The 16,815-nt window shown below is 38.1% G+C and overlaps 1 protein-coding gene across 1 annotated transcript in view; it reads left to right on the top strand.

Moving 5' to 3' along the window:
* IARS1 (isoleucyl-tRNA synthetase 1) overlaps window positions 1–16,815 on the top strand; it is a 105,534-nt gene that overhangs the window by 72,251 nt on the left and 16,468 nt on the right. Inside the window, exons 21-29 of the mRNA XM_059823571.1 lie at window positions 923–1,014; window positions 1,384–1,461; window positions 1,937–2,058; window positions 5,155–5,257; window positions 5,483–5,566; window positions 13,107–13,281; window positions 14,065–14,177; window positions 14,464–14,559; window positions 16,560–16,736. Of these exons, the coding sequence (XP_059679554.1) occupies window positions 923–1,014; window positions 1,384–1,461; window positions 1,937–2,058; window positions 5,155–5,257; window positions 5,483–5,566; window positions 13,107–13,281; window positions 14,065–14,177; window positions 14,464–14,559; window positions 16,560–16,736 (1,040 nt within the window). The remainder of the gene's footprint in view (window positions 1–922; window positions 1,015–1,383; window positions 1,462–1,936; window positions 2,059–5,154; window positions 5,258–5,482; window positions 5,567–13,106; window positions 13,282–14,064; window positions 14,178–14,463; window positions 14,560–16,559; window positions 16,737–16,815) is intronic.

The raw sequence follows: 16,815 nt of genomic DNA, 5'->3' as shown, positions 1-16,815 counted from the left end.
CCTTTAAAAACACTTCTACTTTAGAAAAGGCAATGGAAAGTGTGGTGGAGCTTTTAAAGCAAAGATCCATTTTATTCAGTAGCTGCTTGATTAATGAAACTGATTCAGAATAGAGACCAAAAAGCTCTCTGCTTTTAGAGAAGTTATATAAAAGTTTTTCCTTAGAAAACGGAGTCCTATTTAAGGTCCATCCCCACCCCCCAGTTCTCTCATGAACAACTGAAATTTGTTTTCCCAGTTGCATAGTGATGCTTGTGATGACCTTCTTCATGCTGGCAGTCCTCCATGCTTTTAAGTTACACAGAACTTGAAAATACAGCTATGTTTATCTTCTTACCTCGTCAGGCTTGCTGTTGCTTTACATTCTTTTAGCCTACTGTGTTACTTAAAAAATAATTCAAAAAATTGCAATTAATCTGGGGAGAATTGATTGAAGTAGGTGTCTCATTTTAAATCTGGCGAACAAAAAATAAAATACTGGCAGTAATTAATCAAATTTTATTGTATGATTCTACAGTAATTTCTGGTAAACTTCTAGTGACTTGGCCGTATTTACAGCATGTGCAAATCTAGGATTTGCCAAATCCTTTGCGATTAATAGTCTCTTATCCACTATCCTCTTTACGAGTCAGATAAAAGCATAAGGCTTCCATAATGCGTGTTTGTGTAGGATTAGGGAAGCAATTTGGTGGTAGATGTGTTTGTCTTGAAGCATGAGAACTGATGACATGTGCAATTTCAAAACATGGTTTTAACGTAATAGTATGTCTAATCACTTTTTTGATCTTACTAATATATGTGCTTCTGCTCAAGTTTTATATTTAACACCAGAGCTACAAATGATAATGTGTTTCTTTAAGTGAGGAGCTTGATGCAGAGGGCAAATACAAATACTAACTACAGTAAACATTTTTTCTTCTAGCTTACAGGCTGTACACTGTAGTCCCTCGATTAGTGAAATTTGTTGATATTCTGACCAACTGGTATGTTAGAATGAATCGCAGAAGACTAAAGGTAGGTATCTACTTCTGCAATCTTATACTGTAAACGAACTCCTAGTAGTCTATTTTAATTTAATGTATAGCAGCTTCATGGTGTTACACAAAGTCTTTATGCTGCTTTTTAAATTATATCAGTTTGTACCTGGTAGAAGGAATGAGAAATTAACATTTTCTTTCCTCCTCTTTGCTTAATGAGGAAAACCAACCAAACAAAATGCCCAGTAATTCTGTTTTACTTGGTGGATGGGATTGAGCAAAATGAATACGGTTTGGAAAAGCAGTTTATTGCATTAATATAGGAAACTTTTAAAGTTTATTGAACTGCACTTACTGATCCTAAAATTATAGTTGTCCTTTTTTTCTTGGTGAATTCTTCAAATAGGGCGAGAATGGGACTGAAGACTGTGTTATGGCCTTGGAAACCTTGTTTAGTGTTTTGTTCGCCATGTGCAGACTCATGGTAAGGGAATTACAGCCCACTATAACTATTTGACGTTTTTAATGTAGTTAATCTAAAAGCATGCATCTCTATGTCTAAGTTGACCATAGAAACTAGGGGTACAGAGACTGAACACGTGGGGAGAAAAACCATTGCTACTGATTTGTGTAGCACAGTTCATCTTCCACCTCCTTTTATTTGCTTATCTGTCCCGTGGTACTATAAAGAAGGCAAATTTCACCTGACTGATAAGGAGACATTATGATTTCTTATCTGGTGCCCAAAAGTAACATGTAAATATCAGGAAGGAGGTGCATGAGTAGTAGCAATTTCAACACTTACTTCAGTCTGCATTTTGAATAACATCACAGTTCTGCACTGAAGACACTGTGTAAGCATTGTTTTTGCTGAACTGTCCTTACGCAATTCATAAGTATTACTGATTCATAATGTACAAACAATAAAGAAAAGATTATGATTGAATGCAACATTACAGGCACCATATACTCCATTTATCACTGAGCTGATGTACCAGAATCTGAAGACACTTATTGATCCGGCCTCGGTTCAGGAAAAGAATACTGAAAGCATCCACTACCTCATGCTTCCCCAAGTGAGGTAAGAGACAGCTGTTATGTGGCAAAATGGGGTTTTGGTTTTGTTTTGGTTGGTGGTTGGATTTTTGGGTTTTTTGGTGGTTGGTGGTTTTTTTTTGCTTTTCACAGAACAGTGCTCCTTCACTTACTTGTGTTTAAAACTGTTTTGCATAACAAGAAAACAAGCTGCTTTAATAATGTGAATATTCCTTTGCCTCAGGAAGAATTTTATGATGACAGTTAACACATTCTTTTCTATGAGCAAAAAATGTTTAAGTTTTGATTAAGCTCTGATTAATGTTAGCCTCTTTGCTGTAGGAGAACATTTCACCAGCAGTACACTTCACACCCCACTCTCAATGTTAGCTGGGAATTTTCTTTTCCCTCCACATTTAGGCAGGAGGCTTGTGCTAGGTTAAAGGATTGTAGATAGGAAGGAGAACAATTAGGAGGAATGCACGTTCCCAACTCATATGGTGGGCAAGGAATGTCCTTTTTCCTCTTCAAAATGTGTGCTGACTGGAAACTATAATGCCTACCTATGAAGGGCCCAAAAGGATTAAAAAACTTTCTTGTGGGCCCTAAGTTTGCAAGAACGTGTGCATCCCCCACCTCTAGGCCTTCCTTAGTGAATGCTGATGCCAGATCCCATGTGGATTAGAATTATTGTTTTGTGTGGACCACATCTGGAGCCAGCAGAGTGAGTTCTTTTGGCTTCAGATCAAGAATTTAGACCTTTGTCCAGAGGTTGCCACTTCCTTGTAAGAGGATACATCATAGGGGAGAGAGCTTTCCAGACGGATCGTTTCTTTTGGATGCTGATGGGTGAGGTTTTTCTTACAAGTGCCAGTGTGTCCCAAAAAGGTTTGGGTCCATGATGGTTGTACTGGACATACGCTCTGGGTTATCCATACTATCAACTCAACCCAGGTAGAACTTGACAGCTGAAGTTATTTTGGTTTGGGTGTTGTTTGTTTTTTTAAATTGAGCCGAGGGAGACACTAGTATTACAGTAACCAGTTGCTCGTTAGTGCCTTGGTGCTGCGTTAGTGGATTAAGTCAGTGCCCGCGTGGCAGTCTGCTGTTAGTCACTGAATGTAAGAGAAGCAAACTTCCCTTTTGCTTTGCAGCTTAGTTTGAAAACCCTCAAGGACAAGGCAGCTGACCTTGATACTTTATGTGCAGTTTAAAAATTTAAACCACTTAGTAATGGTGTTTCTTTTATGGATACTATATCCTTTGAGGAAGGTGTATCTTCTTTCTGATGGCTTTAATAGTGAGAGTTACTGCAGCAAGGAGGTTCGAGATTGACATAATGATGGTGCTGATTTTCTGTTCTCTGGGAAAGTGCTGTAAAGAATATGTAATCAAAGAATGCAAAACTCATCAGTGAGCTATCAGAAATGGTTTTGAGCTCCTGTAGAATGGAGTAACGAAAGGGTAGTGAGCTATTTGCAGGGACTCGGTTCAGGCATGGGCTTAGCATGAGCTTTTAAAAGTGGCTTAGTCACTTTTTATTCCTGTTAGCGCTAACTGACTTGCTGCTGCATCATGCAAACATATGACGTATTCGAGTGGCTTCCACGGTGTCGTGGTTTAAGTGCCAAAACCAGCACATATGGCTTTCCTCTTTGTCTTGGACTCTGGATTTTTGTCTGCTACTAGTTTTGTGTAATCTACTGGATCCCCTATGTATCGATTGTTCCCTTTGTCAGATAAAAAGACATGTTTTCAGAACTAAATTATTGTTGAAGTTTTAGAGTTTCACCTTGAGTTGCTAAGCACATCATTGCATTTTTTAATGTTTTTCCGATGACTGCGTAAGGACAATATTTTCAGTTAATAATAAGAGACAATTTTTGATGCAGTTACAGAAAATGCTACTTTAACAATACGTTGAGTATGTACAGGTAAAGCCAAGGGACTTGGCCACTTTCACAGCTGAACTTGACTCAATACCTGTGTTACAAACCCCACTGAGGTATTACTTGGTTGCTTAGTGTCTGAACAGATTGGTTGCATTAAATTTTGTGGATGTGCATGCAATCTGTGAAGACTATTCTCATTTTGTGGCTCCACAATGTTGTGAAGTAATGGCAAGTAATATTGAAATACTGCCACATTATACTATATGAATCTTTCTGGGAGCAAAATCTTCTATCTCACAATTTACGCATTTCCAAGTTTTTGGAGGACCATCCTGAAAGACTGGCTCTTGGAAGAACAAAAGCTTCAAACTAGGTAGCAACATCTTAATCAAAGCCCTAATGCAGAAGATGGGGATATTTCAGTTGTAAGTTTTGCTTTACCAGTTCTGTTTTTCTGGACAATCCTTAGTGGATGCATGGTTTTCATCACAGTACTTTTGCTACTTACCTTACAGTGAGCAACTTCGTTCATTTTATTCACGACTGTCTTTTGAACCAGTACCTCTGGTCTTGATATGACACTTGTGTGGTTTTTAAAGGAGCTGCTCAATTTATGCAGCTACTCAAGAAATCAAGAAAACCACATTTTCAGAACTGTTGGCTGCTAGTACATTTGAAACAAGATGTTAATGTCAGCTTACTCAAAGGCAAAAAAAAATTCCACCAACCCTGCCTTGCCTCAAAATGGAAGAGTGTTAAAATGATGAAGCCAGGAAAGATGACAAGACTGTCTAAAACATCAAGCTAAAATATCTAGAATTCCTGGAAAAGATTACAAATTGAGATCCAGTGAGTTGGTTGCATTATAGGTATTTCATTGTCACTATAAGTATCCTATTTATAATATATTTTTGCATCATCTTATGATATTATTAATGTAAATCGTACTTTTTTTATCGGGTATTAATAGAATAGGTAGTATGACTCAACCCACCATCTCCATCTTGTGAGAGGTGCTAACAAAAGATGATTTAAAAATAGCTCTGTTTTTTGTTTTCAGCAAGTTATTTCCTCATCTTCTTTTACACAAAGAGAGAAGAAAAACATGTTTGTTCACTTTTCAGATTGCCCCAAACAGGGCATAATTGAGTCTTTAGTAGGAAATTTCAGAGAAGGGGGTAAAATGTTTTCAATCTGCTCAAACAGATACAATGAAAATGAAGCAATATAATGTTTCCTTTTTAATCTAGGGAGGATCTCATCGACAAAAAAATTGAAAGTGCCGTTTCTTGTTTGCAGTCTGTTATTGAACTTGGACGAGTAATCAGAGACAGAAAAACCATTCCAGTAAAGGTTAGAACTCTCTAACACCTCTTATCGATACCTTGGGAATATGCAATAGCTTTGTAACTTTGGGATAAGCGTGGGGAAATGGAATAATTAAGTTTGGAATAGCAAACAGAGTTCAACAATGGAATACTTGAAATGATAAATAATAATGTCTGAAGTTCTTTATTTTCAGTTGGGAGGACAAGAGTTTCTGTTGATTTTGGTTTTTTTTTTTTTTCTTCTCCCCAGTATCCTTTGAAAGAAGTAGTGGTTATCCATCAGGATCCAGAGGCTCTGGAAAATGTCAGATCTTTAGAGAAGTACATACTTGAGGTAAGAACATCATGAACATGACATACACAATCCAGTTAAGCATCAGTTACCTAATCAACAAAACCCTAACCTTCCCTATTGACGATATTAATATCTTACTGGGTAAAACTAATTTAAGAGAATTGTAATGAAAGGGGATATCAGTGGGTACTGTGTACAGAAACGAAGGTAAATGGGTGATGATCCTTAGGCAGTCAGTTGCAGTATTGAGAAACACTTAATCGCTCAAACTGACCACATAGGACGACTTAATGAATGATTAAGAGGCTGTTAGAAATGTTTTTCCTTGATCAGTGAAATGCAAAAACCATTTTCGGAATGAAAATAAGATAATGTTCCACTAAATGCTGTCAAAGAGATGGACCGCAAAATTTGTGATCCCCTTCAGTTTGACAGTAAGTGGAAGGGTTGATGGAGAGAAGGAGTTCCACATAAGGGAGAACAGGGGACCAGTCAAGATTTTTGCAGGATGTTGTTTAGGGTATAAAATGTCAAAGAAATAAGATGTTAGTCTATCCAATTTCTTACACTCATCTGCTCCTGTATGCCATTGCAATACTCTCTTAATTTGTGTCCATTAGAGAAATGCGGCCTGCCCTACTTCTAAATCTTTGTTTGGATAAAAGCCCCGTCATTCAAAAGAAAAGTAACCCTTCTTGGTTTTTTGAGCGTAACTTCCTGAAATTGGCTGCGCTTTCTGCTTTTAGTCAGTCATATAAAAATCCATAGCATTTTAAGAAGTGAAGTGAAAAAGGAGTTTGTTTATAAATAACCTTCATTTATTTATATGTTCATACTATCGATAAATCTTTTAAACTTCAGTACTGCATTTCAGAAGTTGTAGCGAAGGCACAAAGCCTATTACTTTTTGATTGCTTTAAAGACTGTAGAGTGGACTTTTTTTAGTCCTTTGTTCAATTAAATTTCATTACAGATAGACTTTATATGCATCATCTTTCGCATCTGTGATGTACAAAAGAAATCAAACAGCAAGAGGGAATAGTGAGAAGGAAGAGTGTTTCAGCTACAGTGATGAATTTCGATGAGCCATGGTGTTTAGATTCAAAAAGAAAAGAGGAAAAAAAAAGCTACTATGCCAGTATACCTTTGAACTTTTTTCTAGGTGTTGGGGCATTCAAAACATCTTGCAAACCAGTGGTCCTTACTACTTAAATCTGGCGTGTTCACACATTTGATATCATGAGCTATGCTATGTGTAATTTCTCAGTGTTAGCAGCCTAGGGGCTTTATAATTGCTTTGCTGAACAGGGAGTTAGAGGTAGCAGTATCTCTGTAAGACTGGAGGCATTTCAGAACCACTCTGGAAGGCGGTGAGGGAAGAAGGAAGACTGGTTAAGCAGTGCTATTCTTTCTGAACAGTTTTAATTTCCTCTTGCTGCAGTAGTCTCTTGCTGGGATAGATGATCACTTTTCACCCTGATGTTTCATTGTGTTGCCTGGGGAGATACGCTATGACTTCATCTTTGTGTTGCCTGGGGAGATACGCTATGACTTCATCTTTGTGTTGCCTGGGGAGATATGCTATGACTTCATCTTTGTAACTGTATGTGTTTTGGGGAGGAAAGAATTCCATTTTGAATAGCAGCTCTTTGCTAAGACAGCAGAATTCTAAAGAAACTGATTTGGTGTTGATATCGGGCAGAATGCATGCATTAGACTTGAATACAAATTGGGGTTACTTCATGACAATAATTTCTGTGTATTAATCTGTCTAGATTTTCACTTGAATCCTTCCCTTATGCAATCTTGTATTTGTGTGTGGCTCTTAATTCAATGAGGCAGAATACACGCCAGCCTTTCTCTCGGTGAGAACTGAAGGAGTGGTCTTGCAAGACAAAATCGCCTAGGTAGTTGTTCAGATGATCTTCCCCATTCAAGATGATAAAAAGGTTGCTGAGGAAGGGATGCCAGCCTCAATGCAAGGTCCTTGTTAGAGAAGTTAAGTACACCATAATACAAAAACTAAGAAACACCCAAAGTATTGACTTGCTTTACTATTACAAGAAATTTCACGTAGAAGTCTTAATGCAGTTTCTGAATGCCTATGAACTGCAAGCTTAGCCTTCTCATGTTTTGCCTTCTGAAATCTACTCATTTGAAACAATCTCTGTTAAAACGAGCAAAAACCAGAAGAAAAAAAAACTTCTGAACAGCAACGTAGTTGTACATCTGCACAGTTTATGAAAGACTTCCTTCGCTTTCCTCCCGTGATACCTTCACGTCTGGAAAGGTGAGCCATAGGGCGTACTTTCCATTATCCTCTGAAGTCTGCCCTCTTCCTGTATTTTAAGCGCTTGTAGCGGATATGCTAAAAACAGATTACTGTTACAACTTAATTCTTTGTCCTATTTTACCTCCAGCGTACTTCCCAAGCTCCTGTGGTATTAGTGTACGGCTTCTATGTGTCCAAGTACAGCAATCGGGTAGGAAATATAGAGATTCTCCGTGGTTCAGAGTGGTTCCTTTCCTTCAGCTCCATCCACAGCACTGAAGCTCTGAATCTGACACTGCAAAGGAGCTTTGTCTCATTTATGTCTTCAGGAAATTCTTACCGTGTTGCACCACCTTAGGACCTCTGTACTTTTTTTGAGCTGATATAATACAGGACTGGTGGGTTCAGCACTCTGTCTTTAGTTGGTGTTTCTGTTTAATGGCCTCTGGATTGTTAAATAAAATGTGTTTCTACTAATAATTGACCTTTGGCCTTCCTGTCATCTTTCATTTGTCAGACTCTGTCACTTTTCAGATCAGTTTATACACGTCCATGACAGAGTCAGTTCCAGTGGCTGTACTAAGGCATGCTGGGAGTACATGAAGTGTAAGGTCATGATGCTTTACATTTAATGGATTTTTTTTTTTCTTCCGTAAGTGTAACATTTTGCATTCTCTGAAGCCAGTGAAATGGGCCTTCAAAGATAAGCGAGATAAGTTCTTTTTCTCTTACTGTACTGCCAGTGGTTATTGTATCTAAGGATATTTTCCCTTGGCCAGAAATGGCATGGCCCTTATCATAAGATAGAAGATCTAGTCACGTGCACAAAATGTGGTGAAACTTTTTTAGTTCAAGTTGTCATTGTCAAGATCAGCCGCTTTGCCTTGACAAAGAGAACAAAAAATGCGCATCTACCCAAGCAAGATCAACTCGCCTTGCTTGTCTTGGTGAGAGCAACCATGTCAGTCAAGGAATTTGAGAGATGACTGAAGCAGCAGAGGACCTCTTAAACTTCTAATTATCTGTTACTCCAGCGATACTGTCTTTCCCCAAGTCTAAATATACATCTAAGGAAGGCTTCTAAAAATTCTGCTGGGGGCAACTTAAGAGCACTGGCTGAGGGAGTCACGGCTCAGTGCACAAGACTTCTAGATCAGTGTTGTATGTTTCTTGCTTTTAGTTACTATGAGACTTAAATTCTTAAGAATTGTGCACTAAAGGAATTTTAATTTAAAAAATCTTAATTGATTTGCAAGTGGGATTGTAAGCCTTTTCTGTTGTGTTAGCTTATTTTTCTTAGACGTGGCAGTTATGATTCTTCACTTCAGAATTGCTGCTATTAATCGTTTCAATACCTGAATCTTTTCAATAGTAGAACTTTGTGAAATTTAGGCTAGTGTCTATCACATTTTCTTGATCTGAAAACTGGATTTGTGGATTTTACAGAATCCAATTTTAAGGGAGATGAGGTTTGCTTACTCAAATTACTTCCAAAAAGATAGCTGAGAAAATTTTCTGTCAACTTCTACAGCTAGTAAAAGGTAACAAAGGAACCTAACAATTTGATAAATTAATACATAATTGTATTGTACAAAGGTATGTTTTAATTTATATTCATTTGCTACTGCAAACAAAGTTAAGGCATGTCTTATGTGGAGATGAGTTTCAACAAGCTCAAATACCTTTATGGAATCACAAATACAAAATACTGTCTATTGTCCTATTTTTATTATGTATCTTAAAATTCAACAAGCTTATGCTGAAGCTTAGTATGTGTTTTATTGTACTGCATAGCAATCAATCTAGTTGTTTACTAGGATGGTTCAGAGCTAAAGAGGTAAATGAGTACAGGCAGACTGAGTAGTATTACTTGGGCTGTATTTGCAGCTTTGTTCAGCAACCTCCTACATATTCAGAGCTTTAGAACCTTTAGTTATTGCCAGAAGTGTGTTTCTAGGAAATTTGCAGATGCCAGAGGTAATCTGTAAGAAAAATTACACCATTTGATTTCGTGCAGTTGCTGACAAAAGAATTTGAAAAATACGCTTGTCAATTCTTCAAAAATTTCGTTCATCACTTTTTCAGAAGTAGCTGTAGTCTTTAATCTGCAGTCTTACTCCCTCATCATCAGAACATAGCAAATCATTTAAATAAATGGATTTTACTATTAGAACTGTCCAGAATATAGAGTTCTCCTGCAAAAATGGCCAAGCTCACAAAATGAAATAAATCCCAAAGGCTTTTAGCAACTGAACGCAGTTGCATTTTATTTATTAGCATTTGAGGCCTTTTACAAGCCTAGTTCAGGACTTCTCTTCCTAACTACTTCCAGTGAACCGTTTTATCTGAGTAAATTTTATTCTAAGCACAATCAGAATCTTGTTTGCATCCAACCTTTGTATACCCTTCAACCCCCACCCCTATGTATGACTATAATAAACCAGAGAAAACTGACTTCTTCGTGAAATCCGAGATCTGCAGTATTTCATAGCATTACCGGTGTTACGGCAAGGTAGTAGACTGAGTCCATGAATGGGCTGAATTAACTGGTGCATTAACTGTGGCAGTGTGTGGTCCTTCAGTATTTTGTTTCTTGCAGTATTACATAATCAATATTTATTTTCCTTTTTCGGATGTTCGCTTAGAAAGACCAGCCCAGCTGAAGCACAGCACTGGCATTTCTCTTTCTCCATTCTGAGAACTGGACGTAGTTGGGTTACCACTCAATCTGATCACGTCTGGGACGTGGCACCAGCTAAAGGCCCGTGTACATACAAATGCCTGAATGTACAGGTCTTCCTACTGGCAATGGGAAGGACTGGTTGCCTCCTTTTGTGTGTATGAGGCTTGAAAGATGTGTTGAGGAGCTAATTTTGATTTATTGGGAAGATAAAATTAAGAACTATTTTAAGTCAAAGCACTATATTGAGGCAGATATAAACAGACCTAAGATACAGACTTCCTTTGTTTTTTTTTTTTTGAAGAATCATTCTGGTTTTTTAATTGATAACGTATACAGAAGAATGGTTTCCTAATCTAATTAGTACAGAAAACTTGTCCTGATGGAGTTGGCTTGTATGTAATTTATCTAATCAGGCCCAAAGTCATCATTAAATTTGTGCTGTTTTTTGGATTATAATTTCTTTTTCCCCACGAGGTCATCAGTTACCACTTGTGGGCTCATTTCCAACAGCACCCCATTAAAACTGAATTTCTGAAGTACGTAATTTTCATTAGATTTCCTAAAAGATGTATTAAATGAAATTAGATTCAGTTGTATTCTTGGCTCCTCATGTCAGTAGGACTTCCTAGGGAATTAGACTGTAGCTCAGAGGTTGTATTTAAGCATTACTTCTCAGACTAAATGTTTGGCTACTTGCTAGTCCCGTCATACTGATGCTACCATTTACTTCTGCTCCCTAAATGATTTGGAGTAGCTTGCTTGCCAAATGCGCTTGGTGAATCTGTATCATGTTGATGTGAACTCTTAACAACCTTCTAGTGGAGATTTCAACACAACATGCTTCAAGTATTGGGCAGTCTGACAGACAAAACCTGCCAAATTACAGTGAAATGTGCTCCAGATAATGTGCAGGTTTGTACATGTAGAAGAGTCGCATGCTGGCAATTAAAACTCTCCAAGATCTGTGCCTGGTGCATTACACCATGAATAGAGAGAGTGAGACTGTGCAAAACTGGGCATTTAGGTATCAAGTCCTGCCTTGTGTGTTTTTCTTGCTTAGCTTTACGAAGTAGGGAAAAACCAGACTCTCTTGAAGGCACAAAATAACACCCGGATACGGTGCTTTTATTTACAGGAGGTATACTGGGACATTATTTCTTGGTGTTATTAATAACATGTGTAAAGCATTTGTTTGTTGGACAGAATTACGTGTAGAGTGGCGAGGTTTGCTGTGTATTTTCAAATCTGGCATTGTATGATGGTCAGGGTGTGTAGCGAAGGGGGGGTGGTTTAATGGTCGTTTCTAATGTCCTTATGTGATAAGGAAAGTACTTGTAATTAAGAAGGTAAGAAAAGCTTTAGCGGTTTAGACTTGTGGCTCATCTAGCACATCGTGCTGTCTCCTGCAATGGCAGAGTCCATTAGAGAAAGCACAAGCATCTGGCCACTTCTCGCAGTAGGCTCCGGTCATAGTCAGCCATCTGCAGTTACTGTATTAAAGATGCTCAAGGGCACATGCCTGCCTGTTCCCTTTAAGATCTTTTCATGCGTCTCCTGTTACGAGCTTAATTCCTTTTTGAACTTGTTGGTACACTCCTGCTTACCTCCTCTGGTGGCGTTAAGTTCCAAGGGTTAACTACTTGTTTATCTCCTCTAAACTAATCTCCTATTTTCACTGCATGCTCCCTTACTTGAGGGGTCGTTTGGGGATTTGATGAGTAACAGTTGCACATTCCTCACCCACCTCCTTCATAACTTTTTCAATTTCAATCATATCCCTCTTCCCTTTCTTCCCTCCAAAGAGTTCCAGCCTTGATCTTTCCTCGCACGGTAGGAACGCTGTTCTCTTAAACCAGTTATTCTCTAAAACCTTCTATAGCACCACTATATTCCCCTTCAGACACAAGGACAAAAACTGCACGCATTACTCACAAAGTAGGGGCACGCCCAAGTTTCTGTAGTGGCAAAATGACATCCTTGGTCTAGGGCCCCTCCTGAAGTTCATGCAAGTTTTATAAGCTTTTGGCTGCCCCTGCACGCTGATCTTCAGAGTTCTTGTGCTGCAAAGCATAGACTGAAGTTCGTCTGAGCCAGGTGTTCCTCTCTACAGTAAGGACCTAGAATAAACAGATAAGAAAGAGACAAAATGAGGCAGTAGCATTTATACAACTTCAAACATAAAATTGTCGATTTGAGTTTTCTGGCTAGATGTATACTGAAAGGAGTATTTTAGTAAAATTTTTCTTCCTGAATTTTGCCAGGCCATTGCATACAAAGGTAATAGTCTTACCTTTTCAGGCAGTTGTAACAGTAAAGTGAAAAATCCCTTGAATAGGGATCTGATTTGAGTTGAGAGCTGATTGGTATCTATTAATAACAGGGAAGCGTCTGCCTAAAGGCTGAAGAGGAGGATAGGATATTCTGCTGAAGGATAGTTTCAGTATTGGCTGGGTTTATTTACTCTTACAGTGTTGGCAAACTACTTAGTTCATTGAAACAATCATATATCAAAAATTTGCAGCTTGAGACTTAACAACTTCCCTAGTACTGTGGCCCCTCTTTCCACAGTTGTCAGAGGCGGCTGGTCTTTAGCTTCATTTCTTTCTCTTGGTGTATTTATATAGGAGCTTAATGTACGTCAAGTGACACTATCTACCAATAAAGATAAATACGGAGTCCGGCTGAGAGCAGAACCCGATCACATGGTGCTTGGGAAGCGTTTGAAGGGTGCGTTTAAGCTTGTCATGGCGGCGATCAAAGAGCTGAAGAGTGAGCAGCTGGAGGAATTCCAGGAGACAGGTACGTAGCGCCACAAACCACTGAATGATGGCAATGTTGACCAGAAAAAGAAGATCCAAAATCCTTTGGCTCATCAGAAAAAAAATCAAGCAATTGCACTTGATTTGTGCATGTTAATCAAGCATTTGCAGGAACAGATGCAAAAGTATCCTTCTGTGGGCTTAGAGAAACTTAAGGCCTACTTCCCTGTTGTTATCCCTATTAAATTTTATGTTAATGAGAATAGGAGAAATGTTGTTTTTACTATTTTGCTGACAGTAGATTGGAAGTGGCTGTGTATACTAATCTTGCGCTGTTCTCCTGTTTCAGTGCTATTGTAAGGCCAAAATGAAGTAGAGAGTAAACTGTTCTGTAAGACTGAATCAAATTTGAACCGAGTGTACGTGCAATAGTTTATATTCTAAAAGCATTGCTTCAATTCCAGATTTACTGGTGGGTGTGAAGTTCCCAGCTATGTCTGTTTAGTTAACTGCTTGAATGTAACTTTTGATTGAGTATACACGTTATTTTTAAGTTTTATTCCATTCCTTTTGAATGGTAGACAAACAGTTGCTGAAGTGTCTGCTTTTGAGTGAGTTCTGCTGCCTGTATAAGTGCTAGTATGAAAAATCCGAATGTGGGATAGTTCAGCGTTTCTTACTAGCGCTTAACTGCCATTTAAATGTATTGCAGATATATTGCATTTCCTGTATTTGAAGATTGATACTTGTCTTAAGCTTTTGAATTATTTTTTTTTTTTCCGTGCTGATTATAAGAGATATTCTTCATCTGCCAATTCTGCAGGCACCATTGTTGTAGAAGGACACGAACTCCATGTGGAAGACCTTCGTCTCATGTATACCTTTGATCAGATTGCAGGAGGATCTGCCCAGTTTGAGGCACATTCTGATGCTCAGGTATTTTATTGTGGTTTTTTTTTTTTTTTTTTAATTAAGGATAGAGTTCCTCTAGAAGTAATACAAAAATGGTGATGTGAAAGCTGGGGTGGTTTTGGTTGTTCAGTTAGTTCAATAAATTCCAGGAGCCTATCTTCTGAATTTTGGAGATGTTAAAGTACTCTCTTCAACAAGGTATTTTGTAAGTGAGGAGCTCCATAAAAATGCACCTGAGATTCCGAGAGAGTTAATACTAGCTTGTTTCAAGTTTGTTACCTATTTGACTGTCTTCTGTGCATCCCCTCAGGTTTTAGTTCTGCTAGATGTTACCCCAGACCAGTCCATGGTGGATGAAGGAGTTGCCCGGGAAGTGATTAATCGCATCCAGAAACTTCGCAAAAAGGTTAGGAAGCAATGGTTTGGAACAAGACATTTTAATTTACTTTTACGCAATCTTTGGGCAATGTGCAGCACAAACTGACCTTTGTAATTAAACATGAAGCCCTGTACCATTTACTCCTAATATATAGCTTTCTGATTGGACATAAATGATTACAAAAAATTATTTTAATTTTGAATTTCCTTATTGCTAAGTGGCTAGAGTTGAACAGTGAGCTTTGCTATACATCTTCCATAGTGAATGAACTGATTTATTCTACTGAGCCCCTCTTGTTTTCTGTCTTCAGCCACAGAGCAGTGGTTCAGTCCCAGTTAAGCAGCTCCCAGGCCCGCCTGCCTCCTGCCAAGTGTTACGTCCTGTTCTGTCTCAGTTCCGGTCCCGTCAGCTGGGCGGGTGAGAGCCGAGACGTCTGAGCCTAGGACTGCTCAAAGAAACAAATTTATGTCTTAGCAAACTGCAGGAGGCATTTCTGGCACCGCTTTGTATACCTACATTAATGATTCTGCTCTAAATTGTTCTCTTCATACATACAAATGATGCTGTCTGAACTTGCGTTAAAGCACTTTGCACCAATGTCACTTCCTTCTCTCTAATACTAATATAAAAAGAGCTGCACTCAGTATCTCCATTTTGTGCCAAGAAAGCATGGTCACCATGGAGGTGATGATAAGTCGAAAAAGCCTTTAATCTGGAGAGGACATTAAGGAATATTTAACTTGGTATAAAGAAGTCTAAAGGTTTCAGAACCTGCAAATTTAAAAAAAAAAAACAACCCACAAAACCAAATAATCCCCTGTCCCCTCATGCACATTGCAAGCACGTGGAACGTGTTCTTCTACGATATATGTAGGGTTCTCCTACTTAGCTAACTTGGTGGCAGTGCATGAGAATTTGTATTTTTTTTAGACTTCTGCCTGAAGAAATCTTGGAAGAGCTCTAAATGATGTGTGGAAAAAATTTTCATGAGACATGTTTTTGGGAAGAGATAGCTGTGCAGTTAAGACTGCATGAATCTTCAGTATAAGACTGAAAAATGACAAATTTGTACCAAAATAGTTTTTTATGGATATGTATATATAAAAACTCTATAGATTTATATCTGTATCACATAAAACCAGGAAGGAATTTAAATATACTTCTGTAAGGTCATAATTTATTTTCACTTAAATGAATATCAAAGTACTTAATCTTGCCTAATAATTAACATGATGCTAATATGCATTTATTCTGTCATTCCTTCATTCCCATTCCTGCTGTAAAAGTGCACACGTAATAAAAACCACAGATTCCAGATCCACAGTAACTACTACTGGCATTAGGGTAGTCATTATTTTTAGCAGACATTAGAAATAAAGTTTTCTTGGTGCTGGTATTTTTTTTTTTCCTTGAAACAGTTCTCTTACTGAAGCAGAATTTTGCTCTAATTCAGCTTTAATAAGCGTACTGTTCAAATTCAATTGCTCTTTTTCTGAAGTTTATGGTAGTATGTGAGATGTGGCAGAACTAGTGTGAAAACTTAAAGGCCTGGTCACCACCTTCCAAAACAATCCCAAAATGTCTTGGAGACTGTTGGGTGTTAAGAAAATGTCACTGATTGAGCAATTACTCAGTAAAGAGCCGAGGGTTTAATTTCAGGCTTACAGGATGCGTAAATGCCAGGAAAATTCTTGTGCATCAAGAAAAGCTTTTTAATAACTTTGGTAGGCTTTCAGCTCACGAAGGGGGAGAGCTGGTAAATGAATTGGGAAGCGAGACATTTTGAGTAAGGTACACTATTTGGTCATTATCTTTTGAAGAAAAACTCACCGTGTTTCAAGCCTCTTGCTTCCCCTTCTGACAAAAGAATTGTTTTATTCTAAACCTTTTGTGGAAACTTTTCACAAATGTCTGGTAAATATCTTTCCAAGATACTTTTTTCTTTAATGTAACAAGTATCGTCTTTTAGTTTGTATATGTGAAAGTCATCTTGCTGTCATTAATAGTATATTTGGTGTATCCTACAGCGAAATCTGGTTCCTACAGATGAGATTACAGTGTACTACAGATCATGTCCAGAAGGTGACTACTTGGATACTGTTATTAAGGAACATACAGATTTCATTTTTGCAACAATAAAGGCTGCCCTGAAGCCTTACCCGGTGCCTACCTCAAAAGAAGTTCTCATCCAGGAAACAACCCAAGTAAGAAGGAAAACGCGTTGACTGCATAGTTCATTTTGTTACCTGCTTTTAACTGAACAAAGTGCTTCAATCGCAGAAA

This window comes from Gavia stellata, chromosome 12 (genome assembly GCF_030936135.1).
Source record: "Gavia stellata isolate bGavSte3 chromosome 12, bGavSte3.hap2, whole genome shotgun sequence".
NCBI classification, from domain to species: Eukaryota; Metazoa; Chordata; class Aves; order Gaviiformes; family Gaviidae; genus Gavia; species Gavia stellata.
This window is presented reverse-complemented; position numbering and strand designations above follow the sequence as displayed.